The sequence below is a fragment of the Lutra lutra genome, chromosome 17, assembly GCF_902655055.1.
Source record: "Lutra lutra chromosome 17, mLutLut1.2, whole genome shotgun sequence".
Lineage (NCBI taxonomy): Eukaryota > Metazoa > Chordata > Mammalia > Carnivora > Mustelidae > Lutra > Lutra lutra.
The window spans coordinates 56,361,656-56,388,752 of NC_062294.1; the positions used below are offsets into that span (position 1 = coordinate 56,361,656).

General features: G+C 46.2%; 2 protein-coding genes and 1 non-coding gene across 3 annotated transcripts; 1 reads left to right on the forward strand and 2 right to left on the reverse strand.

The window, feature by feature from the left end:
* Nucleotides 1-1,316: 1,316 nt before the first annotated feature.
* LOC125088883 (cationic amino acid transporter 3-like) lies at nt 1,317-5,965 on the reverse strand. The gene is made up of 11 exons (XM_047710483.1): nt 5,503-5,965; nt 4,903-5,061; nt 3,958-4,135; nt 3,643-3,755; nt 3,257-3,479; nt 2,971-3,110; nt 2,767-2,869; nt 2,374-2,576; nt 2,031-2,197; nt 1,631-1,739; nt 1,317-1,464 (listed from the first exon to the last, which is right to left on the reverse strand). Exons 1-11 carry the CDS (start codon nt 5,873-5,875, stop codon nt 1,343-1,345), a joined length of 1,890 nt encoding a protein of 629 aa, XP_047566439.1. The 5' UTR covers nt 5,876-5,965; the 3' UTR covers nt 1,317-1,342.
* A 15,176-nt stretch (nt 5,966-21,141) lies between these two features.
* Nucleotides 21,142-21,248, reverse strand: LOC125090118 (U6 spliceosomal RNA). Its single transcript, XR_007124203.1, has one exon. It is a non-coding gene; the product is annotated as a U6 spliceosomal RNA (small nuclear RNA).
* A 1,331-nt stretch (nt 21,249-22,579) lies between these two features.
* Nucleotides 22,580-26,054, forward strand: DPRX (divergent-paired related homeobox). Its single transcript, XM_047712305.1, has 3 exons — nt 22,580-22,657; nt 24,362-24,516; nt 25,359-26,054. Exons 1-3 carry the CDS (start codon nt 22,654-22,656, stop codon nt 25,707-25,709), a joined length of 510 nt encoding a protein of 169 aa, XP_047568261.1. The 5' UTR covers nt 22,580-22,653; the 3' UTR covers nt 25,710-26,054.
* The last annotated feature ends 1,043 nt before the right edge of the window (nt 26,055-27,097 follow it).

Here is a 27,097-nt window from a genome sequence, read left to right on the forward strand (position 1 = left end):
TCTCCATTAACCAACGCCGCCCTAGCCCTATCATTTCCCTAGGACTTGCAGAATGGTGCTATTTCTAATGCTGCTAATCCTCCACCTACATTTTTAAACTCACTGAATGACTTCTCTACTCCATTTCTTTGACCTCCATCCCTGCAATGGTCACTCTCCCTGAGTCGTTCACCCCACAGACAATCCTGTCCTTGACTATTACCAACATCTTTAGCATCTAGAATCTCAGTTTCACGCATTGTGTTCTGCTGTCTTGTCTTCTCATTCCACCCAACGGCACCCACTGATCAACCACCATTACTTCCCACACTGCCCCCACTTCTGGAATTGCTGTTTTCTTCAACTCACAACTTTTCCTCATCAACCCCTCTAGGAGTACCACAGAAACGTAAAGAAAGATGATCACTTACACAAGGTTATAAGTCAGTCATATCTCAATAAAGCTGGCAGGAAAATAAAACAACCAGTTCTCTTGGGCATTTTGAAATGATCCACTTCATGTGATATTATGCTCTTTCTTAGTCTACTTTGTCTGATACTAACATAGCTATGCCAGCTTCCTGTTAGCACTTGCAAGATGTGTCTCTTCCCTTCCTTTTGCTTCCAGTCTGTTAGGGCCCTAATTTTTTTTTTTTAATTTATTTATTTTACAGAGACACAGCGAGAGAGGTAACACAAGCAGGGGGAGTGAGAGAGGGAGAACAGGCTTCCCATGGAACAGGGAGCCCGACACGGCTCGTTCCTAGGACCCTGCAATCATGACCTGAGCCAAAGGCAGACACTTAATGACTGAGCCACCAGGCACCCCGGGGCTCTAAAACTTAATGTACAATTTTTCAGGGGCACCTGGCTGGCTCAATTGGTGGAGCACACAAATCTTGATTACAGAGTCTTGAGTCTGAGCCCTGTGCTGGGGATAGAGAATATTTTTTTAACTAAATTTAAAAAATAAAAAATTAAGTACAATTCTTGACACAATACAGAGGTGAAACCTGCATTTTCTTCCCATGTGGCAATCTGTGTTTTCGCTGGAAATAGGCACAAGAAGGCACTTCTTACGTGCAGGTAATATTTTACCCTTCCTCTAGTTGCTGGTTACTTTGCTGGTACCTTGTGAAAATTCATCCCACTGCACATTTATGAAGTATGTAATTTTTTTTATTTTATGCTTTCAAAAGTTTACTTAAAAATTAAACAAGATTAAGGGTATTTTTGTCCACTGGCAATAAATACAGTGCTCTAAACACATAGAGGCTCACTCCATAGAGGCTCAAAGTCTCCCTTGAAACAGAAGATACCTCCAGTGTACAGAGGAATTCCACACAGCATCTGTTTCCTGTGGTTAAGCTAATTCAGCACTAGGGATGTTTTTGCCAAGAGTTTGGGAGCTTGAGGCAGGTGGCTGTTGATCACTGTCTTTCTCCAAGCTGTGTCGGATCCCATAACCAAAGTATATGGCAAATCCTAGTAGAGAAATGAGACAAATGATGGAAAAGTAGGCACTCCACCCACTTAGAAGTGCCCAACAGGCCTTCTACCATGGCCTCTGAGACAGTTTTGGGGAAAGGCAGTAGGAAGAGGGTTGAGTGGTAGCCCTTGAGAAGCCTCTTTTCCCCAGAAAGCCACTTACCCATCACCATCCAGATGCCAAATCGGGCCCAGGTCCCAGCGGTCATCTGCATCATTAAGTAAACATTCACAAAGATGCTCAGCAATGGGAGCACAGGCAAAGCAGGAACCTGTGGGCAACACGGCACAGATGTCTGCAAGGGAGATCCCTGCCCCACCTGGGTGGGAAGAAAGACTCCAGTCCTACTCGGCACCTTCAGTGCCTACTCTTATCCCACTGAGTGCTCCCAAAGGAGTGGGTGTTGGTAAATGGAGGTAGCCAAGTACTGAATGCAAAACAATAGTTTCTTGTTTTAGCAACTGACCATTTTCTTCCCTGACCCAGCCGAGAGTGGTAGACTTCAAAGCATACAGAGTTCATTCACTCAGGGTGCAGAGTCTGGGGACATAAGGTCACCTACCTTGAAGTGAAGAGGAGTGGGGTTCTGGGGCTGTCTCCAGATGATGAAAGTGAGCCCAATAATGAGCAGCAGCAGCAGCACAGCCCCTGTGGTATACACCGGCTCTCCAGACAGCAGGTGGCTGGGCCATTGGGCCAGTATTAGGCCCAGGATCATCAGCAGGAGAGCTGCAAGGGTCAAGTTGGGAGGACAACAGGTCCAACTCCAGAAGCCAAATATGTCAAGACACCCCACCCCAAAACTGCCCCATCTAGAAGGGCCACCGACTCTCTGAGCTTCCTCCTCCGCTGGCAAAGACACACTCCCACCCTGTCCCTCCAGAGACAGAGACCCCACTGCTCACCAAGCAGTGAGCTGCATGCGTAGACGATGCGGCCAGATTTCAGAGTCGGGGTGGTCTTGTCTGGGTTATGCAGACTGGGCGGAGCCAGCACGGTTCCTGCTTCAGGTACAGGTTGCAAAGAACCTGCTTGAGGTGCAGGCTTTATCTCAACTATTTCCACCCCTGTTTTCTTGTTCTTACTTAAATTCTCATCCGGCTGGTACCTGAATGAGAGGTATTAAGGCACTATGAACACCAGCCCCTGCTCATCCAATATCAGGCATCCTGATCCACCTTTTCCCACCCTGAGAGCTGTAGTACGCTTAGGAGGCAGCATGAAGCGGAAGAGGACTAGCTCCTCATCCAGTTCCCATGAGTCCAAGAACCCGCAGCCAAGATGCAGTGGAGTCTCACCTGAGGACAAGAACGGAAAAGACCACCAGAGAGTAAGCAAGCAGGGTCCCAATTGACATGAGGTCCACAAGATCACTGAGCTCGAAGAGGAATGCCATGAGCGCTAGAATGAGGCACAAACAAGGTGGAAGGAGGGGGATGAGGAACCACCGGAAATATCCAAGGTAAGGAAACTGATGGAAGGTGTGTGTTTTGTTTTCTCACCTGCAAAAGTTCCAGATGCTATGGTGGCCATGATTGGAGTGTGTGTGCGGGGATGAATCTGAGCGAGTGCCCGGAAAAGGAGCCCATCATCTGCCATTGCATAGATCACTCGAGGCATGGGGAACATGGTACCCAGGAGGCTGGAGGAGAAAACCGGAATGTACATGAGCTCGTGAAGGGTCAGAACAGACCCCAGTCAGCATGGGGTCAGGTGTCTCTCTCATCTCTCAATCCCAAGGGCTGGGATACCTGAGAATCTCCCAGACAGGGAGAGGCAGTCACTGACCTGGTTGAAAGAGCACAGAGGGTTCCAGCAGCCACGGCGTATCTAGCAGGGGCCCATCCCACATGGAGAAACGCCTGCGGCAAGGGGCTGCCAGGATGAATCTGGTAGTAGGGCATCATGAGGGTGAGTGCCGCTGAGACACCGAAATAAGCCAAAAAACAGATGAAGAGCGAGATTATGATGCTTAAAGGGATGGAACGCTGAGGATTACGGGCTTCTTCGCCTGTGGGACAGGTGGACGTACTCAGTCAGGAAAACTCCGGGGTGAAGGCACAAGTCCTCTTCCCTCTTCCACCTTCAGAAGCAGGCCACCCTCCTACCAGTCCTCTGCCCAAGGGCAGCCCAAATGTGCCCAAAGCCCTGATGGGGCAGAATGACCATGTTACCTGTAGTGGCGATGCAATCAAAACCAACGAATGCATAGAAACATGTCGCTGCTCCATGGAGAATCCCCTCAAAGCCAAAAGGCATAAATCCTCCAGAGCCCAGAGGGCCCAAGCTGTGGTGAGAAGGGACAAGGAAGAACACAGGGGCCTGTGTTCAGCCGTCTCTACTGATGGCTCCGTCCATACCATAAGTCCTGGGTTCCATTCCCCTCGCTCCCCGTGGGGATCCAGCCCACCATATTCCCTCTTGATTCCGCACCGTTCCCCAGTTGTACACCCCACACACTCTACCATGGCCAGGAGTGCTCTCCTAACCTAGAAGTGTCATTGGATGCTGACATGGCCAGTTTGTAGTCCTCTTCGGTGAGCTGCCAATGGTGCAGATCTCCCTTCATGAAGCCAGAGAAGATGACAAAACTAAGAACTAAAAGGTTCACGCCCGTGAACACCTTGGTAACCAGGGCCGACTCACTAGCTCCCAGGGCCAGGAGTCCTGTGGGAAAAACGGAATGTCAAATATCCAAAATAACTAAACCCATGTATACAGAAAGTAAACCGATGGTCGCCAGGGGCTGGTGGGGACAGGGGATGGTATGAGGGTTCCTTCTGGGGGTACTGGTGCTTTTGGGGTCTGGAAGGACATGGAAGGTGCATGACACTGGGCCCTCTGAGATGATTAATTTCTTCTTATGGTCATCAGCTTGTGAAATACACATGGGCCAAATCATCATGTCATTCACCTTGAACTTGCACAATATTGTATGTAAATTAAATCTCTGTAAAGCTGGGAATAGTAAGATGAAGTGGTTAATTGGATGTTATGTGAATTTCACCTCTATTTAAAAAACCTTTGGTCTCAGTACCAAGGAAGAAACTTGTCAGTCTAAGTGAATGATTCTTGGCTGGGGGTGACTTTGTTCTCTAAGGGACATTTGGTGATACCTGGAGACATTCTGACTGTCACAGTTTGGGGGTGGGGGGGTGCCAATGGCATCTCGGAAGTAGAGGCCAACATCCAACAATGATTCTCACACACACACACACACACACACCCCACACATGTAATGCCCAGGACAGCCCTCCACACCAAAGACACTGATCCAGCCCAGAAGGTCAATAATGCCCAGGGACAGAAGCAGTGGTCTAAGACTTGTCTTCCTGTCTCTCATCACAGACCCTCCCTTCCAGCGCTGCCCACCGGTCCACACCAGCTCCCCCTCTATGCTCTGCTCTTCCCATCCTAGAGGACGCCAGCCTCACCAGTGAGCAGCAGCACCAGAACCAGCGCCAAGAAGTCCAGGTATGAGGCCAGCACATGGGGCACCTGCAGAGAGAAACCTCCCTTCAGGAGTTGAGAGACCTGGTTCCCAATCAAGTTGTCGAAGGTGGAGCTCCAGGCCCTGGCCACACTGGCGGCACCTGTGGAGGGAGGAGGAGGAAGGTTCATTGACAAACACAAACTGAGTTCCTACTATGCACCACAGGAGCTCTTTTTGGGGGGGAAGGAGGGACAGAAACCAGACAAAATGCCTAATCTCTAAGAGTTTCCTTTCATGCGGTGGGGAGAGCAGACACAGAAGATTCGTGAAATAGGTCAACTATTTAATACAGTCAGAAAGAGATCGAGGTTATCTCATGCAAGAAAATAGGGGGAAGCTGGGGGTCATGGGGGATGAGCCTTCCCAAACTTGTCTCCCTGTCTCCCACCAGAGCTCCGCCTCCCCGTGTCCTACAGTCCCCATTCCTTCCTGGTTCCCCAGTCCTGTCGTTCTAGGAAAGCAGGACAGAGTTGAGTAGAATGAAGTTTGGGGGTTTCCTGTACTACGGCGCAGCTCCCCCCACCTTCCCCTGCCACCTCACCAATGACATAGGAGAGTATGAGGTTCCAACCAGTGATGAAAGCACACAACTGTCCAACTGTGACATAGCTGTAGAGATAGGCAGAACCAGAGCCCGGCACACGGGTCCCAAACTCCGCATAGCAGAGCCCGGACAGCACGGAAGACAGGGCGGCCACAAGGAAGCAGATGGTGATGGCCGGCCCGGCTTTGTCCTTGGCCACTTCGCCGGCCAGGATGTACACGCCTGCTCCCAGGGTGCTGCCCACGCCCAAGGCCACCAGATCGAGGGTGCTCAGGCACCGGGACAAGCCACTCTCAACCCCCTCCCTCGGCCCCAGGGGCCTCCTGCGCACCAGCTTCCGGCCAAACTGACAAATGTGGTGACGCAGCATCCTCGTGGAGTGGAGGAGCGGAGGAGGAGGCCAATATCTGCAAAGAAAACGAGAGACTGCCGTCAAAAACGTCCATCCCCCGGGGCCCTGGGAGTCCTCGGACAGAAGACCCATCCCACAGAGCGGGGGTGGTAAGACAGACTTTGTGTATGTTGCAAAGTTTCCGGGAGGGTTACTTGAAAAGAAGCAAGCAAAACCTTGCAGGACGTTTAAGTTTATCCCCATTAGCTGAGGGGACAAGAGCCCTGACCTCCAAAGCCAGACCATACAGGTTCTCATATCAGCCATCTCGATCTCCCACGAGGTACCTGCCACTCTTGGCCCTCCCCTCCATAAAACAGGGGAAAGTCATCATGATGGTCATTACTCCCTGCCTCCCTTGTTATGTGTGAAGCAATGCTTGCTTTGAGGAACTGGGCAGAGAGCTCACACCCCAGGCATTTCTGCACCAAGGATCCTGATAACTTTGCCTCCTTCGCCTGCAGAGCAAAATGCAACTGGAATTTTGAGCTGGGGCAGAATGAGACGGAATTTGCAGGGAGGGAGAGACTAGCCTGGCTGAGGCAGAGCAGGAAACCCGAGGGACCTCCCAGTTGCCTGGAGGGAGGGAGGACTGACCTTCCCTCCAAGGCAGAAGAGACAGACCTGCCATCTGCTCCTTTGGGGCAACGGAAGGTCTCCTCACTGCTCTGCAGGGCAAGACTGAGCCAACCAACACCAGTATTGTCAAGGGCTTCTGCCGATGATAATCCAAAGGACAAGATTAGCGTGTTGGTGAAGAGCAGTACTTCTTCCTTCCCTAATGCTGCGGACCTAATGCTGTAGATGAATCACGCACCGTTACCAAACACGTAAGGGGGTCCAGCTGCTGTGGGTAAGATGCAGCTCTTCAAACAATTAAAATGGAACAACCGTTTGACCCAGCAATTCCACTTCAAGGTGCATCTATCCAAAAGAAAGTAGAATGGTGGTTGCCACGGATTCAAGGGAGCGGGGGTAAGCGTTGTTTGATGGGTACAGAGTTTTTTCCCCTAAGATGAAGAGTCCTGGAGATGGGTTGTGCAATGTACATTTAAGAAACGGTTTAAGGCGATAAATTTTATATGTATTTTACCACCATTTTTTTTTTTAAAAAATGCTGCTGATAGGGCACCTGGGTGGCTCAGTGGGTTAAGCCTCTGCTTTTGGCTCAGGTCATGATCTCAGGGTCCTGGAATCGAGTCCCGCATTGGGCTCCCTGCTCAGCAAGGAGTAGGCTTCTCCCTCTCCCTCTGCCCCTCCACCTGCTTGAGCTCTCGCTCTCAAACGAATAAAGAGAATCTATAAATAAATGAAATGCTGCTGAAGCTAATAACGGAGGCAGCCTCGTTGTGCTATTGTGCGTACCAAACAAATGACCAAAGGTGAGGCTAAAATCACAAACCCCTTGTAAGGTTTAATCTCTAATACTGTTTGAACACAAGTCAAAGAAAGTGAGTCTTAGAGCCCCCAGACACCTGTCCAGTCTCCCCCACCCAGGGAAGCACACACAGCACCAAGCTCCTCCTTCCATGTGGAAAACAGGTCCTACCACCCTCCACCTGGAACCTGGCCAAGCAACCCCACACTTGGGTTGCAGGTCTCTTTAGGAGTATCTGCACTGTGCACCTGGATCCCTTAGGGAAGAGGGGCCAACAGCTTACCGGGTGGTGGGAGCAGATCCCTGGAGTACGGGGTCCGTCAGCAAAGCTGAGTTCCGCAGAGCTGGGCTGGAGCGGGTGGGGCTCTAACACCTGGAGCTGGGAGCCCACAGGCAGGAAAGACAACTCGGATTGCCTGGTAGGAGGGGTGGGGATGGGTAGGGCAGGGAGCCTCCGCAGCAATGCTGTCTGACAGGGACACTCTGTGGTTCCACGGAGTTCTTTTAAAGACCTTTTTTTCAATTGTGGTCAAATACACATAACTTAAAATTTGCCTTCTGAACCGTTTTTAAGTGTATGGTTCAGTCGTGTACGTACAGTCATATTTTGTACAACTGTCTCCAGAAAGCTTCCTCTCGCAGAACTGAAACTCTGTCCCCATTAAACAATTCACACGTCCCCCTCCCCCAGCTCATGGAATTCACCATTCAGCTTATTCAAGTTTCTGTCTCTGTGAGGTTGACCTCTAGGTGCTTCATAGAGGTAGAATCAAACCATAATTGTCCTTTTCAGTAAGTCTTCGCTTATGCTTAAATCATCAAAATGTGCTTGTACGTTGTCTTCCAAAAACATACTGTTCTGCCTTCTGACTTTAGGTTTGTAAGTCATTCATACTGGATTTTTGTGTATGGGGAAATACAGGGTCAAGGTCAGTTGGTTATGCCCTAATGTGTGGCAAGGGGGGATTTCACTCTGCAGATCTGATTTTTAAAGGATGTATGAAGATTCATCTGTAGGTGTCTACCATGACGCTATGGGGAATGTCTTAAATAGTCTTAATTAACACAGATCCTTAATTTTAATATAAGAAAATGTTTCAGCCTTTTTCCTTTATGGTTAATATTTTTGCCTTCTGTTTAAGAGGTGTTCGCCTAGTCCTGAAGTCAGGAAGCTCTTCTGTAAGCTTTCATGTCCTGCCTTTCACATTTAAGTCCTGCAATCAACTAGAATTAATTTTGTGCATAGGGTGAGGTAGAGGTCCAATACCGTTTTTCCTCACGTGGATATTCAGTTGTTCCAGCACTGCTTACTGGGAAGACCGTCCTTCCCCCTTCCCACAGTGTTTTTTTCAAATGGCTCACCATAACAAATTAGTGGATCATGAAATCAGTGTGTTGGTTATGTTCAGATTTTGGGAAACGTAGACAGAATAGATTAGAAACATCAAAGCACGACTGTCCAAGTTTGTATATTGGGTCATGTTGAAAAATATATTTGTTATTAGGAGACCCAGACAAGACTCTGAAAGCCACAATATACAGGCTCAGTGGCCAATGTGTTCCATGCTCCCATGAACTCTGTTCAACCAAGGTGTTTTCCAGCTACCCAGATGCTTCCTTGAGTACAGAACCCGTCCACACAAGGGACTCTATCAATGCAAGCTTGACCCCATCCCACAGATTTCCTCAGGGTCTCCAAGGCCCCCAAATCCTTTAGGATAATCCCTGAGGACCCCCGACTCCAGATCACATTCAGAGTTCTGTAAGCCGGATCATGCTGACCACACTCCAGGGCCTTTACTGAAGCCCACCGAAGAGCCTCTGGGATGGATCCATTTTTCTTTCTTTCCATCCTCCTACAGAGCTCTTGATCTTTCCTCTTTCTTCCAAACTCTTCACTTCTACTTCCCATCTCCTTTACTTCTTCTGGGAATACCTAGCTAGGGACAAGTGCGGAGGGGTCTTCTTCATTTCATCCGGGATGAAGAGACATGCACCAAATGTTGCTGCCTGGTGGCAGCTGCCTCCTAAAAAATGAGGAAAACTCTCCAGGTGCAGCCCATGCTCTCCACATTCTCCAGTCCTGGTCTACTAGACAATGGACTCCATCCAGAGACAAGAGAGGCATAAAAGCTGTTGCAGGAAGAACAGCAGTAAATACTTGGATGGTGAGTCAAGGTCAGTATGACCAAGACCAAGGCAAATCTATACCTCCCACCCCCAACACCTCCCTCCACACATGCCTTTCCTGCCTCCATTTCTGCAGACACTGCTATCTGTTTCGTAGCCACAGGATCCCTGCAGGCCAGCCTGGGAACTACCAGACCTCATGTTTGGTTCCAGTTCCACAATACATAACACCCTCGCCCTGGCTTTTTAGAAAAAAAAAATTTGTTATTTCTTTTTCTTTTTGTTTTAGCCTTGGCGTTTTGAACTCCTAAGTGCTACTATTGATTTGCAGTCTCACCCATGAGCTACATTATCTTCGATCAGAACAGGAATCACCATAGGTAGGCTTTCTTGAATGGACTTGCAGAAGGATGCAGGAACAGACTTGGGATTGCTGGGGGGACTTTTGTTATTTCTATATGAACAGTTCTTATCTTCACCATATATACATCAATTGACTCTTGATGCACCAAATCTTTCCCCTAGAGAAATTATCTTAAGTGTAGTGTAAGAATTCGGAGATGGTATGAATAACTGGGGAGAAAGAAGAGAATTGCAAAAGCAATTGCACTAACCCATTTCTTTACGTTTTTCTGTCCCTGAGTCTTTTGTACTCTGGTAATTTTATCCATAACTGATTTTTTTTTTTTTTTAGGGAAATGGAGATCTTTCACTTCTGTCTGTTTCTTGCATCTCTTCCTCATCCTGTTTATCAGAATAATAATACTGCCTTAATCTGGATTTCCCAAATCAGAGCCTGATACAGGGACTTGAGTTCAAGATTTGGACTTTATTTGGAAGATGATCCCCAAAACAAGAAGGAGGTAGCAAGGGGAATAGGGGAAGAGGGGGAAGGAAGAGGCCAACACAAGGATAAGGGATTGAAATCCATGGTGTGAGCGATGGTGGGGTGGTTCATCCCTTTGAACCCTACTAAAGAGCATATATGATGCCTCATATAATCCCCTGAGGGAAAGACGGGAGTTTAGGGCATTTATGTACCAAGTTTAATCCTTCCCCCATTGGCTAGGAGTTTTCCTAGGAGGCACTGACTTCCTGGATAGTTCTGGGTTAGCACCAGAAAAGACTCCAGAGATGAATACAGTAGGATGAATGGTCCATGTTTGAGGTTAAGATTATGGCAGAACAAGGGGAGCCCGTGTTTGCATGAGACAATGCATCAAAGCCCAGGCTGACGTTCCAGGTGCACCAAGGGGATATGATGTGACATCTGCTACTACACAACCCTCTCACTCCTCAAATATCATCATTTCCACCTTAAGCCCACCCAGTGGTTGAGTCCTTAAGGTTCCAGCCACTGTCTACACGGAATTCTTACTTCAGTGTGGTTAGTGAACAAGCCATAATCTCCACTGCACCTTGGACCCAAGACCACTAGTGTTACTCATCTCTGTCTTTTCCACCATGCCTTCTCGATTCTTGTGGTGGGTCAGCACTGTGTTTTTGTCTAAGCCATTTGTCGTGTGGCGTGATCGGCGCTTTCCTTTTTTTAAAATTTAATTTTATTTATTTAGTTATTTTATCTTATTTAAATTCAATTAATTAACATATAGTGTATTATTCTTGTCAGAGGTAGAGGTTAGTGATTCATCAGCTGCATATAACACCCAGAGTTTCATTCCATCACGTGCCCTCCTTAACATCCATCATCCAGTTACCCAACCCCCCACTCACCTCCTTCCATCAACCCTCAGTTTGTTTCCTAGAGTTAAGAGTCTCTTATAGTTTGTCTCCCACTCTGATTTTGTCTTGTTTTATTTTTCCCTCTCTTCCCCTATGATCCTCTGTTTTGTTTCTTAAATTCCATAGATGAGTGAAGTCATACAATAATTGTCTTTCTCTGATTGACTTATTTCACTTAGCATAATACTCTCTAGTTCCATCCATGTCCTTGCCAATCATAAGATTTCATTTTTTTTTAAGATTTTATTTATTTATTTGACAGACAGATCACAAGTAGGCAGAGAGGCAGGCAGAGAGAGAGGAGGAAGCAGGCTCCCTGCTGAGTGGGGAGCCTGATGTGGGGCTGGATCCCAGGATGCTGGGATCATAACCTGAGCCAAAGCCAGAGGCTTTAACCCACTGAGCCACAGGTGCCCCAAGATTTCATTTTTTTTATGGCGGAGTAGTAAGTATTCCACTGTATATAGATACCACATCTTCTTTATCTATTCATCTGTCAATGGACACCAAGTCTCTTTCCATAGTTGGGCTATGGGCCTTCCTTTCTGAAAGGTCTGAATTGTGGGGTGCTAGAAAGGAAAGAGTTAGCATCTGGTCTATGATCCACTCTTCCTATCCTGGCTTATAAAGATGCTTATCAGACTTTCTCCTGGTATCAGAGAAACCTAACTAGACTCCTTATCTATGAAATGCTTTTCAGGGGACACACCTGAACCTTCTGGACGCCTTACAGTAAATGCACCCAGGATGTTTGGGCTTATGGGGCAATGACCACTGGAAAATGGGTCTTCTATTTAATTATCAGAGAATTGGGGGGCAGGAGATTGATCAAAGGAACTCCTTTGTGTAAGTGAGGCCCAATATACATCACGTAAATGAGAACATCATATCTTAAATCGAGGGTCGTTTCAATGGGATGAGGAGGGGTTGAAGCAGTTGCGTTGGTTGCCTCTGACTTTCTCTGTGCTTTACCTGTGTGTTGCAATTATCTGTGTCCTTGGAATTATTAATACATTTTGGTGCTGCGTAGTGAAACCCTCTGACCCACCTGAGTCTTATTTCACCATCCCTTGGGGTAATCTCAGCAACTTTGCTTTTACTGGGTCTCAGACACGCAGTTTCCTTGTCCCCATGACTGTAGGGCACAGAACATCTTCTGGGCCCCAGACTCAGGTGTTCCCGACCCCATTATGTTGCAGTAACCCTAGTCCCCGATAGTCGTCATGGTTCACTATCCCTGCCAGTCAAGTAGCCGATTTCTCTGCCACTGGTTCATCAGCACAGAGAGCCCAAAGTAACCAAGCAGGGAGCTCTTCCTGGTTCCTGGTGGAAGTGTCACCCTTCTGAAAATAAAGGCCCCTCATCCAGCAGATCCTGAGGTTGGGGGACAGGAAGCACAGATTCTTCAAGTGAGTCCTTAGAAATGAGAGTGAAGAGAGTGAGGAGAGCCAATCCTACTGTAACCCCTGAGAGCTAGAGTTGTGTGTCCAGCTGTTTAGGAACACAGCACCTGACCGTGAGCCTTGCCAGCTCACGCACAGAGCACCTACCCCCACGGGATGTCATCCCAGAGCCAAGCCTTTCACAGGCCACCGCACCATGGTAACTTGTGCTGTGGAGTGCCATCCGTGATTACGGTGGATTCACAGCCACACACGTACTGATAGGCCCTCTGCAGCCCAAAAGGAACTTCTCGGCATGAGGTGCTGGTTGGTCAGACCCCACATCAGGGCTCAAGATGCACGTGCTTGTCTGAGGAAGGAAATGACCTCACATCCACCAGACAGAGCATCGATTGTCTCTATCCGGTTGCTGAGGGCCTTCTCTGCAGGGGGTGCCCCTGGAGGGCATGAACACGAGACACGGAGTTCTACACGCTCCGTGTGCTTTTTCACAGGTCCCCCGACCTGCCTTGTCAACAGACCGCTCTGACTCCCATTTTTCAACCTTCTTTGTTTCCCCAACCTATAAGCCAGGCAATTTTTCCACATCCCAGAAGTCCATCTCTAACCAGATTTCAGGACAGGTCTCCCTCTATACTGAGCAGGAAGCCAAGGGTATCGCTCACAGCCTGGACATGTTGCAGGGTCCTCCCAAAACCAGCAGCCTTTGCGTCACCCTAGAAATGAACTGGGGGAGACTTTCTAAATAGAACCATCTCAAGGGGTCTTTTGGCACCCATTATTTGGGGACAATTGGGACCCAGTGTATGCATCAGGGTATATCCTTCTCAACCTTTGATTCTCTCCAGTGAGGGACAACCTTGATGAGCCCAGAATACTGTCACGACCTCACATCCTTCCCAGGCATACTCCACAGCTTCATCCCGCTCTGTTCTCTCCGGTGCTCATCGTTTTCTAAAAATGCGAATTTCTGCACGTTTATTAACTTATCCGCAGAGTGCCCCACCAGGAAGTAAAAAGCCTCCATGAGGGCAATGACTCCGATCCTTTCTGTCTCCCCAGACACTTGCAACCGGAGCTCATTAATTACCGAAAAGGACATGGACAAGTTAACTGACTGCCTGAATCAGCTCAGAACATTCCCATCCTTTAGCTGCATTCTGCTTTAAAAGATGACACCACCTCCTTAAACCATAAACTCACGTGGGTTTGTCTGTGTGTCCTGGACCTCTGGAGTCTACGGCAGTGACTGGTATCATCAGCCCATTAATGCCTGTTGAAGAAATGGGTGAATTCAGTGGGGAACAAAGAGACCCTGATTCCATACATATTACATTCCAGTAAACAAGACAGGCAACAAAGAGATATAAAATGCAATACCAGGAAATGATAAGTGTGCTAGAGAAAAATAAGGCAGTGCAAAGGAATGAAGACTGATGGATACTGTTAAGATAGGATGCTTCCCTGAGCATTTACCTGTTTTGGTCTTGAGATGGAGGGGGATCTGTTGTGTTTTTATTTTGAGTAGGTGGAAGATCTGGATGAAGTTGAGAGATGCCGTGTGACTATCTGGTAGACCATTCTAGTCTTCTGTCTACAGAAAGAGGTCGTCACGATGAGGCTAGCAAACCTCACTAAGGAAGTCCAGTGGATGGGACAAACGAAGGCCAAGTTTCTCAACCTCATTACTACTGACTGTTAGGTCCATTATTAAACAAATGAGACTGAGACAAAGTGAAAGTTATTTAAAGTTTTATTTTATGATAAGTATTAGAAGTTAGACTGATCGGCCAGGGGAACGAGACTGAGACAAGGTGAGTTATGCAAAGCTCTATTCTATGCTAAGCATTAGAAGTCAGACTGACCAGTCAGGGCCGCCTCCGAAGAGAGCGACCACCCTCGGTTTACAGGCTTAAAATTGACTGACTGACCAGTCAGGGCCATCTCCGAAGAGAGCGACCCCCCCCCCATTTTACAGGCTACTTTTTATTGGACAAAACTGCAACCCATATCTTGGTATCTCAACCCACCGGGTTTGTGTGTCTCTTGCTGATTGGCTAGTTCCATTCGGTCTGGTGACGTGTTATTCAAGATTACCCCATACCAGGATCTGTTACAAACAGTACTTTCTGGGAAGGCTTAGTCAGTTAACGTATTCAGTGTGAATAATAAGATGGTCGTCCTTCCCAAGATGGAGTCATTTAGGTTTGGGCAAGACCTTCTCAGTGTTACAAACAGTACATTGTACTGATTAGATGTCTCCATCTGGCCTGACTCGTCCTTGTATTCTGGGCTCTGTTATCAGGAACTAGCCAACTACATTTTACTGGTTTCCCGGACTTGTTTCTAAGTAAGTTTCTCTGGGGGGCAGGGTCAATTTAAGTTTACTGCACAAACAACAAAATGGCTATCTACCCAAGATGGAGTCGCTCTGGCTAAATAGGTCCTTACACTGACACTCAGGGACTGATGATTCTTCCCTGTGGGGGGCTGTCGTGTGAACTGTGGGACGTCTAGCATCATCTTTGGCTTCTGACCCACTAGATGGCAGTCGAATCCTCCCCTCCCTGGGTGTCACAACCAAAACATGTCTCCAGACATCGCCAAAGGTCTACCCAAGGACACGATTTACCCTTGTCAAGAGCCGTCAGCCTGGGCAGCAAACGCCGCAGTCTAATGGTGTGTTTTAAATTCGTGGGCTTTGTTTAAGGATGCAGGGTGAGCAATAGATTTCAGCACGGAAGAGCAGTGAGTACATATCGCACCCCGCAATGGGATGTGGATGGATAACAACCCTCCACTCCCTTTGGAGGGAAAACCAAATCTTTGGGGATTTTAGAGCAAGAGTGTGAAAGCTTAGTGAGGGAAGAAGATTGAAAATGCCAGTGTGGGTAGCTGGAGTCGAACCACTGATTCCAGCGGGCTTGGGGAAATGGTTTACAGGCAAAGATGGGCGGGGATTGCCTCAGATTATAAAAGATCTGACAGTCATTATAAGATTAGAGACAAGCCAGGCACTGATAAGAGCTTAATCCCATTGATTGGGGGAGTAGTGGCCAGCCTCCAGTGCTGGGCCTGGTCCTCCAGGTAGGCAATGAGTGTTAGCTAGGGGGACACCTGGGTGGCTCAGTCAGCTAAGCATCCGCCTTTGGCTCGGGTCATGATCCCAGGGTCTCGGGATCGAGTCCCACATAAAGCTCCTTGCTCGGTGGGGAGGGTGCTTCTCCCTCTGCCTGCCGCTCCCCCTGCTTATGTGCTCTCTTGTCTCTCTGACAAATAAATAAAATCTTCAAATAAATTAATTTAATAAATTTTAAAAGTTAAAAAACAGGGCGCCTGGGTGGCTCAGTGGGTTAAGCCGCTGCCTTCGGCTCAGGTCATGATCTCAGGGTCCTGGGATCGAGTCCCGCATCGGGCTCTCTGCTCAGCAGGGCGCCTGCTTCCCTCTCTCTCTCTGCCTGCCTCTCTGCCTACTTGTGATCTCTGTCTGTCAAATAAATAAATAAAATCTTTAAAAAAAAAAAAGTTAAAAAACAAAAATGAGTGTTAGCTAAAGGGTGCTGCTGTCACAGGACATCCCAAGGAGTCCGTGGCACACCTTGATTCCCCAGACTCCAAGGTGAATTCCTGGAGACACCAGCTTAATCCTTCTAAAGATTAAGCAATTTCCAGTACCACCTAGGCTCTGGAATCCTCGAGGATGACATGCAAATCTTTATGCTCAGGCCCCACCTGCAAAGATTTGGGTTGACTGACCCTGGGGTAGAGCCCCAGGCATCTTTAGAAATTCCGCAGAAGATAACATACAGCCCTGGGTGAAAAACACCACTAACTCAGTTTCAACAGTGTTCCTGTTTCTCCCTGAAGTGGCAGGTGTATCTTTGAGGTCTGCTTTCTCCAGACTCAGGTGGAATTTCTGAAACCATTTCATTTTTAAAGTTTAGGCCCTTCGCTCCTCCCATTCGACAGGCCACCAGGTCTTGTGTGGTACCAGTGGCCATCTCTGAGACGCATTACAGCAGGATAACCAGAGCAAGACAGCCCTGGTGAAAACGTCATCCCTGCCACTTACTGATTCTGGGACATCGGCCAAGTCCATTAAATTTCCTTTTTTACCGGTTTCCTCATCTGTAAAATAAGATTAAGTGGATTAAATAAATTAGTACCTGTAGGTGCTTGGAACAGTGTCAGGCATATTCTAGCCACTCCACATGCTACCAGAGCGAGCTGGGGCTCCCAGCACCGAGCCCCAGCACCTGGGAGCTCCCCAGGTGGTAGCATGACCCTCAGGCTCCAGCAGCCGGTGTTTCAGCGAGCTCTCCAGGGGATCCTGAGTTTCCCTTCCACTCAGAGCCGTTGGTTTGAGGCACAGCAATGCTCCTCAGTCTCTAGTCAAATCGCCTAGGCTCTTGGGAAAGGCAGACTGGGACTCAGCAGCTCCCGAGAATCTGCGGTTGTCTCCAGTTCCCTCGAGATGCAGTCCAACACGTGTACAAGTTGCCGCAGGTTGCAACAAGACTGCTTAGCCATTATAGTAGCTAAGCCCTCCATCCCAGTCACATACTTACCTTTTCTTTTTTTGTGGTGGGAACATTTAAGACCTACTCGCTCAGCAACCATCAAGTCTATAATACAGCATTATTAGTTAGTTCCAATCACCACGCTGTACATTGGATTACCAGAGTTTGTTCGTCTTATAACTGGAAGTTCCCACCCTTTGACCAATACCTAAAGAGTCTCCGTTGAGCAAGCTCCTCGGTGGCGCTGACCCTGCTGGGTGTGGACTTCACATCAGACAACGAGCAGACAACCAGGGGGCTGAGAACCCAGGGATCGGATTAACAGACTGGAGGTCGGGGTGGGGGGGAGGTGGAGGGGTGGGACTGGGGTGTGGCTGCCGAGGGATGTATTTAAGTCATGATACCAACCTTGCTAGCTCTTGACACGAGACTAGAGCATGGGGACACAGCTAGATCTGGGGATGTCCGGCACAGGGGACCTTCCTAAAGGTAAGCCGAGGGATGAGAGCTGAAGGGTATTCTCTGAAGGCATGGAGAGCTGCTGATGCAGGTAGTGGAGACAAGGCTGTCCTCCACAGGGAAACCCAGTAGAGACAAACCCAATTCTCTTTGAATTCCAGATCTTCCCCTTATTAGCTATGTCACATTTCCGACACAACTTTGGAAATGGGGCTTCTGATCCCTACTGGAATGATCAACTCCTAGAACAGAGGCTTAGCCAAGATATCTGGTTAGGATTTCTGGAAATCTGGAAATCTCATCATGTCATCAAGCACTGACTTGACTCCCTGGCTTGTGCTAAATCACTTTCAGGCACAACCAAGCATTAAAATCTTCTAAAGTGATTACAACCAGGGGTGCCCATCTGGCTCGGTCCAGGGCGGAGCATGTGACTCCTGTTCTCAGGGTCATGAGTTCCAGCCCCACACTGGGTGTAGAAATTACTTACAAATAAAATATTTTCTTTTTTAAAAAGATTTTATTTATTGGGGCACCTGGGTGGCTCAGTCGTTACGCATCTGCCTTCAGCTCAGGTCATGATCCCCGGGGTCCTGGGATCGAGCCCTGCATCGGGCTCTCTGCTCAGCAGGGAGCCTGCTTCCCCCTCTCTCTGCCTGCCTCTCTGCTTACTTGTGATCTCTCTCTCTGTCAAATAATTAAATAAAATCTTTTTTTTTAAAGATTTAAAAAATCTTTTTCTTAAAAGACTTTATTTATTTGTCAGAGAGAACACAAGCAGGGGGAGCCTCAGGCAGAGGGAAAGGCAGGCTCCCCGCTGAGCAAGGAACCTGATGTGGGACTTGATTCCAGGGCCCTGGGATCACTGACTAAGCCACCAAGGCATCCGCAAATAAAATATTTTTAAAAAATAATAAAGCGGTTACAGCCAGAAGTCTCAGTTTTACAGAGAACATTGTACGGCCGCAAAGCCGTGCAGCAGGTAAGCAGCAAGGCAAGGACTCTAACTCTGGTGCCCAGTTCAGTAAACTGCACTATTAAGTATGTGTTGGCCACCAGTTCTCGAGAGATGGACCATAGCTCAGCCTCAAACCCATCACTTAGTCTCCTGGTGCCTCAGTTTACACATCTGTACCAACCACCTGGGGAACATTGAGAACTGAGTCAGTTAATATTCAAAAGCGATTAGAAAAGTGCCTGGCATGCAGTGAGGCTTTGAATTTCTTTGTTTTTGAGGAGTAAAATAATGGACACATAACATTGTGTAAATTTAAGGTGTATAATGCATTGATTTGATATGTTTATGTATTTGATATGATTACCACCAGCTCTGAGCTAACACCTCTATCACTACACATAATTGCCCTTTCCTTTTTTGTGGTGAGAACATTTCAGATCTAGTCACTTAGCAATTTTGAATTTTATACTAGAGTATTGTTGACTATAATCACTATACTGGGCATTCGATCTCCAGGACTTATGTATCTACTAGTTGCCAGTCTGTACCCTATAACAGCGTCTCCCCAACCCACCCAACCCGCTCTGTGTCTGGGAACCACCATCCTGTTTCTACAAGTTCAGCTTTTCTAGCTGAAGTGTAAGTGGTACCGTACAGTATTTGTCTTCTCTGATGATTTCATTTATCATAATGCCCTCAAGATCCAACTGTGTTGTTGCAAATGGCGGGATTTCCTTCTTTCTCCTGGAGGAATACTCCATTCCATTGATATATGTATGTAAATATTTATATTCATAGATCTTCTGCATCCATGTATCTGTGGGCACACACTTGGGTTGTTTCCCAGTGTTGGTCATTGTGAATCAGGCTGCAGTGAAAACAAGGGGTGAAGACTTCTCTTTGACAGCATTTGTTCCCTCAGATATATTCGCAGAACTGCTACAGCTGGGTCATACAGCAGTTCTACTTTTAATTTTTTAGAGAAACTCCTGCCTTCTTCTCACAGATTCGCAAGTGTGGTTTGACTCACAAGATCGCAGCTAAGACAGCTTTGCTGGTTCTCCTCATTACAAAGATCTTCCAATTTGTTTCACTCCCTTAGGAAAATTCTGAATAGAACTTCTTAATTATAAGGCAGTTAAATGTATCCTTTTCACTTTCATGGTTTGCTCATGTTGTGTCTAATTCCAAAATCATTCCCTAGTCAGAGGTCATAAAAATATCCCAAAAAATGTCCTTGAACGGTTTTAAGCTGTGACTTTCTCACTCAAGTCCCGGGGGTTTTATGTCCTCTTACTTAATTTCATCTATAGATATCTTGGAGTTTTGGACTGGCTTTGTGAATGTCTTTTTTTCTTCTTCACTTTTATTTCTAGTTGGACATGGCTTGTACAGAGAAATGTTGTAGGTGCTCTAACTAGCAACATTGCTTAACTCTCAATAGTTCTAAAAGCCCATCTTTTTTTTTTAAAGACTTGTTTTTAAAGATTTTATTTATTTATTTGACAGACAGAGATCACAAGTAGGCAGAGAGGCAGGCAGAGAGAGAGAGAGGAGGAAGCAGGCTCCCCGCAGAGCAGAGAGCCCGACGTGGGGCTCGATTTCAGGACTCCAGGATCATAACCCGAGCCGAAGGCAGAGGCTTTAACCCCCTGAGCCACCCAGGCGCCCCTAAAAGCCCATCTGTTGATCCTGATGGATTTTTGAGTAAATAATGTGATCTACAAAGAATCCATTTTATCTCTTCCCTTCTGATCTTAATACTTTTTTCCTTCCCGGACAGTAGAACTACATTACACTGTCAGGGTGCTTGTAAATATTCCTTTCATGCTCCTGACACTCAAAGAACCGCACATGGTTTTTCCATTAGATATAATGCTTGCTTGAGAGATTTGGTATATAACTTTCAAAGTGTGGCAGGATGCTTTCCTCCTTGATTTGTTAAGATTTTCCTTTCCAGGATTAAAAAAAAAATCAACTCTTGATGTGTAATTTGTAACAGAGTCTACCCATTTTTAAATGTACACTTCAGTCAGTTTTGACAAATGTTTACCTACCATCCCAGGGGAAACACAGAACATCTCCATCACCCTAAAAAGGGTCCCATCCCAGTGTGGTCATCATCCCCACACCCACTCCAACACAAAACATAACACTTCTGCCACTGCCCCAGGCACTATCTGATCTGATTTCTTGCCCCTACGGATGACTTACCTGCCTAGGACTGCATGCAAATCAGCATACACAGTATATGATCTTTTGTGTCTGCTTTCTTTGGCTCAGCGTGTTTTGGGCATACATGTGTGATATATGTATCCGTGGCTAATTCCTTGTGCATAGGTTAGTGCTATTCCATTATATGAATACAACACAATTTGGCTAGCCATTACTTGCTAATGAATATGGGATTTTTCCCCCCAAAATTTTTGGCTACTATGAATAAAACTGGTAGGAACATTCACATAAAGCCTTTGTGTGGGCATTTCTACTTATCTTATACATATCTTATACATAAGTAGGTGTATATCGAGAGTAGAATTGTGAGGTCATAGGATTGTTTGTATGTTCTGGATGTGAATTTGTCTGATACAGGAGTTATGAGTTATTAATATTTTCTTCCATTATGTGCTCACCTCTTTTCCTTTTTTTTTTTTTTTAATATGGAACGCTTCATGAATTTGCGTGTCATCCTTGCACAGGGGCCATGCTAATCTTCTCTGTATCGTTCCAATTTTAGTATATGTGCTGCTGAAGTGAGCACTCGCCTCTTTGTTTTCTAAAGGCAGTCTTTGGAAGAACAAATGTTTTATTTTTGATAAGCCCAGTTCATCTATTTTTACTTTTATGCTTTGTGTTCTCTTTTTTTTTTAAGATTTTATTTATTTATTTGACAGACAGAGATCACAAGTAAGCAGAGAGGCTGACAGAGAGAGAGGGGGAGAAGCAGGCTCCCTGATGAGCAGAGAGCCTGATGCAGGGCTCGATCCCAGGACTGAGCCAAAGGCAGAGGCTTAACCCACTGGGCCACCCAGGCGCCCCGTTCTTTTTTTTTTTTTTTTAAGATTTTATTTATTTATTTGAGAGAGATAACACGAGCAGGGGGAGGGGCAGAGGGGGAAGCAGACTCCCCACCAAGCAGGGAGCCCTTTGCAGAACTCCATCCCAGAATCCTGGGATCATGACCTGAGCCAAAGGCAGCTGCTTAACTGACTGAGCCACCCGGGTTCCTTATACTTTGTGTCCTTGACAGCTTTGTCTGACCCAAGGTCCAAAGACTTTCTCCGATGTTGTCTTCCAGAAGTGTGAGAGTTAGATTTTATATTTATGTCTGAAACCTACCTGTAATTCATTTTTGCACGTGGCTCAAGATGAGGTTCATTTTTCTCCCCATATGGATATCCAGTTTGATCCAACACCATTTGCTTTCTTCTTTGTCCCCTGTTTGATTCAGAAATGTGTTTAATCTCCAGACACTAAGGGAGAGATGTTAGTTATTTTGTTACATATTTCTATCTTAACTCCACTATTTTCAGAGAACATATTTTGTATGATTTAAATCATTTAAAATGTTCTGAGACTTGGTCTGCAGCATGGTGTACACTCTGTCCTGATGAATGTTCTATATGCACCGGAAAGAATATAACTTCCTCCATCGCTGGGTTTCATGTCCTATGAATAATCAAGCTGGCTCGTAAGATTTTCATAAAACTTCCCTTACCTCAGGGATCACAGCCTTGCACGTGTGAAAAGAGTTTCCTACATTTTGTCCAATTTTGCTTTTTAAAATCATACATAGGTGTGAATCTTCAGAGACAAAGATTTTGCATTGATTGTGATCATTATTTTTATGCTTTAATTTATTAACATGGTGAATTATTTTGATATTTCTTTCTTTCTGATATTAAATAGCCTTTCCCTTCTGAGATAAAACTTACTTGCTCTTGATATGTTTATTTTTAAAACAATGTTGGGTTCAATTAACATATTTTAAGGACTTTTGAAACTACTTTTGTAAGTGAAATTGGCCTATATTCATCTTTTCCTTATTCCTGTTCTTTATTTCTTTATCTCTCCTTATTATTCTTAACTGGTACAGAGCAAGTACGCATTGACCTGAGAATTTCTGGTGGATGACTTTGAAAGGGATCAGCGGAAACTGAGGATAGATGGGTGAAATGCATTGTCTTGATGGTGGAGAGGATTTCATGAATGTGTCAATATACACATAACAAAATTTATTGAGATTGCACACTTTAAATACGGAGTTTATTGTATATCAACTATATGTCCATAAAATTGCTAAAAATGCATGGTGGAGTTCAGTTCAGGGTCTCATGCCCTTGTGACAAGCCATCAACAGGAATGCCATCAGCTAAGGCTGAACTGAGCCCAAACAATCTATCCACTTCCCAAGATGGCTCACTCACAAAGTTCTTGGCTAGAGGCCTCAGTTCCTCACTCACTTTAGACCTGAGGTCCTTGCCAAGAAGGCCTTGCCATAGGGATGGTCAAAATGCTTTTCCCTGGAGCAAGTGATCCAAAAGAGGGAAAGTGTCCAAGGCAGAAGGCACAGAGACTTATAAGCTCAGAAGAGACATCCCATGGCATTTTCTAGACTCTACGGGCTACCCAGACCAAGTCAGGAGCCATGTTGGATGGAAGTGCACCTCGCCTATACAGTAATATTCATCTCTCTTTTTTTTTAGACAACTGTTTTCTCTTTTTTTAATTAATTATTTTTATTAACATATAATGTATTGTTTGCCCCAGGCATACAGGTCTGTGAATCGTCAGGCTCACACACTTCACAGCACTCACCATAGCACATACCCTCCCCAATGTCCACCACCCAACCACCCTCTCCATACCGCCCTCCCCTCATTTTTAAAAGATTTTATTTATTTGACAGAGAGAGAGATCACAAGCAGGCAGGGAGAGAGGAGAAACAGGCTCCTTGCTGAGCAGAGAGCCCGACATGAGGTTTGATCCCAGGACCCCAAGATTGTGACCTGAGTCAAAGCCCACTTCGAGTAAGCTCAACCCACTGAGCCACCCAGGTGCCCCTAATATTTATCTCCTTATTGCTCTGCGAGGAGTCTGCATTTCCCCCTGCAGATAAGCACATGGCTCACTCCCTCACCTCCTCCAGAAAGACCTTCACTCACAGGTCATTAAAACTAACCCCCCCCACCCAAATTCCTTATCCCCATCCCTAATTTTTTTCTCTGTAGAGTACTTAGTACTCCATAATGTACTATGTACTTTAACACTTTTGATTTATGTATAGGTATGTCTTCACTAAATGACATCCATGAGAGCAATGATTTTTTTTATTATTAGTGGACTATTTTTGGAGCGGTTTTAGTCTCACAGCAAAACTGAGCATAAGGTACGGAGATTTCCCTTATACCCTCCCCCCACCACACACACACACACACACACACACACATACACACACAGAATCTAAGAGTGGACACACAAGGGATCCTTATTTAAATAACCCTTTCCTGGGGCACTTGGCTGGTTCAGTCAGCAGAGCGTGTGACTCTTGATCTCAGGGTTGGAAGTTCAAAACCTGGGTTGGGTATAGAAATTACTGAAAATCTTTTAAATTTATTAAATAAATACATACTAAATAAATACATACTAAATAAATACATACATAACTCTTTTCTGTGCTGAATAGTTGGAAGAACAACAAAATGAGGCCTAGGAAACCTGGCAGGAAAGTCATCCAGGCCGTGTCTAGGTATCTGGGAATCTTCCATTTCTTGACAGGCACGCTTGTTGACCTCTATGGAGAGGGATGGGGGTTCGGGTTTTTGAGGATGGAACTGTCTTAGCACCTCATCTGTGCCTTTCTCTCCTTCCCAGGAAAGCACCAGAAGCATTCACAAAGGAAACGGACCATGTTCACTGAGAAACAACTGGCCGATTTGGAATCTTTGTTCAGCAAGAACCCATACCCCGCTCCCAGCCTTCAGAAAGAAATGGCTTCGAAACTGGAGATCCATCCCACCGTACTGCAGGTTGGAAGCTACCTCCCCAAAAGACGCTACACTCAGAGACCCTGGGACAATTCCTGAAGCTTCATACTACTCCAGTCCCCCAGACTCCAAAGACCCAGACTCCTACCCTAAAACCCTCTCCCCAACCCATGAAGCAAGGATAGGCAAACTTGTCCTGTAAAGAGCCAGGCAGTAAACATTTTAGTGGGCCATATGTATGGTCTCTGCCAAAATTATTCAGCTTTTCAGGGATAATGTGATGGCAGCCATCAACGATATCTAAGGAAACAGGTATGCCTGCTACATCCCTATAAAATTTTATGGACACACATTTGAAGTTCATATAACTTTCACATGTCACAAATATTCTGTGTATTTTTTTTTCTTCAACCATTTAAAAATGTAAAACCTGTTCTTTGGGGCATCTGGCTATCTCCGTTGGAAGAGCGGGTGACTCTTGATTTCAGGGTCATTGAGTTCAAGCCCCATTGGGTAAGTGTAGATATTACTTTAATAAATAAAAACTTTAGAAAAAAACAAAAAAACAAAAAAACCCTGTTCTTAGTTCATGGGCCATACAAAATCACAGTCGCAGATCCAGTTTGGCCATGAGCTAAGTGTGCTGACATTAGTCTCTCCTGTTCTGGGGGTTCTGATCCCTGCCTCACTTTCTGTTCCCATCGCCTCCCATTTCCACTCCCTCCTGCACATAGGCTGAGAGAGTTTCCAGCAATAGGATCTAAGAGGCAGAGAAGTGAAACGAACTGTTCTCACCGAGCAGTATCCATGGTATCGGGTAAAATGAAAACATCTGGAAGCTCATTTGGATTTATCCACCTACTACTGCTCTCTTTTCTCTGCAGGTGTGGTTCAAGAACCACAGAGCAAAACTCAAGAAAGCCAAACAGCAATTAGCTGGAGCAGAAGTCAAGACCAGCTCTTCCGAGGGACCCATGGATGCCCCTCCAGGATCCCCCCATGGTGCCCACCAAGCCTCCCTGGTTTATACAGACCACCCAACACCTTCCTTCCAACTCAGCATATGCTCCAGTCTGAAGGTTCTCCCAGACCATTCTGTTGGCCACAAAATCGTCCACTTTGGCTGTTGCCGAGACCCTAACGTCTACTCCCTTCGTCCCATTATGGAATCTCAAATTCTTCCCACAAGCTTCACTGCTTATTCTCTTGGTTCTTCATCTCCACAAAGAACTTAATGAGCAAAGCCAGATGCAAAAGGTCACATACCATAATGATTCACGACGATTCCCGGACGAGAGATCTGAGATCCATGCAACATGGATGCATTCCAGAAACATGCTCCGTGAAACAAAAGAAAGACACACAAGCGCCCGTTGGGTAGAACTGAGTGGAGCGAGGCACTCAACAAACTTACAGCGACGGGAATGTTTTGTGGTATAATTAGGATGACAGGAACCTGCACTAAATTCACCCAAAGACACAGAATGGCAATACTGTATTACATACACCACAAAAAGCAATCATGGGGCAGGATGAAGGCGCCAGCCATGGAGGTAATCATTTTGCAATCTATAAATGTATCAAATCAACGCACTGTACACCTTATACTTGTATCTCAGTAAAGCTGGAGACAATGTTTAAATTCTATCTCAATAAACATATACAATGAGACTATTAGGGACAGGTGTTTATCCTGCTTCTTTGTCTTGATTTTGCTTTTTCTTCACCATTATTCAGCTAAAAAGACAGTCAATGTCAGTGAGTGGGCAGTTGGCTTATTCTTCTACTTTCTAGTTGTTGTTTTTTTTCTTGGTCACCTCCTCAGCCATCATTTTATGTCCTGATCACCCAAATACCTCCATTCCCCCAATCCTCCTAATTTCCTTTTTTTTCCCCAGCTTCTCCCTCTATTCTCTTTCCTTTTTTTTTTCTTTTTGTGAGATTTCATTTGTCAGAAAGAGAGTACAGTGTGTGTTCTCCTCCTGGGACAGGTGTGGCTTTAAGAGGATTACAGTTTCTCTCTCTCTGTTGTCTTCCCCGCCAGAGACAACCATTCCAGCACGCATCGTCCTGGTGTCTCAGCCTGTGGCATGTTCCTCCAAAGTAAGCTCTCCTAAACCCTCTATGGCACCCAGCCCCTACCCCAGAAGGACCCATGGCTTTGACTTTTGCCCATTCCGAAATTCCACATGATTGACTCATTCTGCAGGAACCCTGTGTGGCTTCCATCACTTATGTGTAATGAGGGAAACCCTTGGCCTATTGTGGACAGTACGGGGTTATCTCAAGGACTCCTGGTCTAACACAGTGGTTCCCAACCAGGGGTGGGGTGACATCTGGCACTTCAGGCGACATGTGGGTTGTTGGGCTGGAGGAAGGAGTGGCACCCACTAGCATGTATCCAAAAGGATTGTGAACATCTCACAATTCAAGGTCAGGCCCTGCACCAGTTACCCTGCCCAAAGGGTTGAGAGTACCAGCCAGGCTCAGAAGGTCAGGTATAGCCTGAGACTGACAGGCAAGTGGGCAGGAGACAGAACAGGTCTGCAAACTCTGACCCATAACCTCTATAGGCATCAACCCAAAAGGGCCCCAAGCAGCCAGGACCAGGGCTGTGATGAAG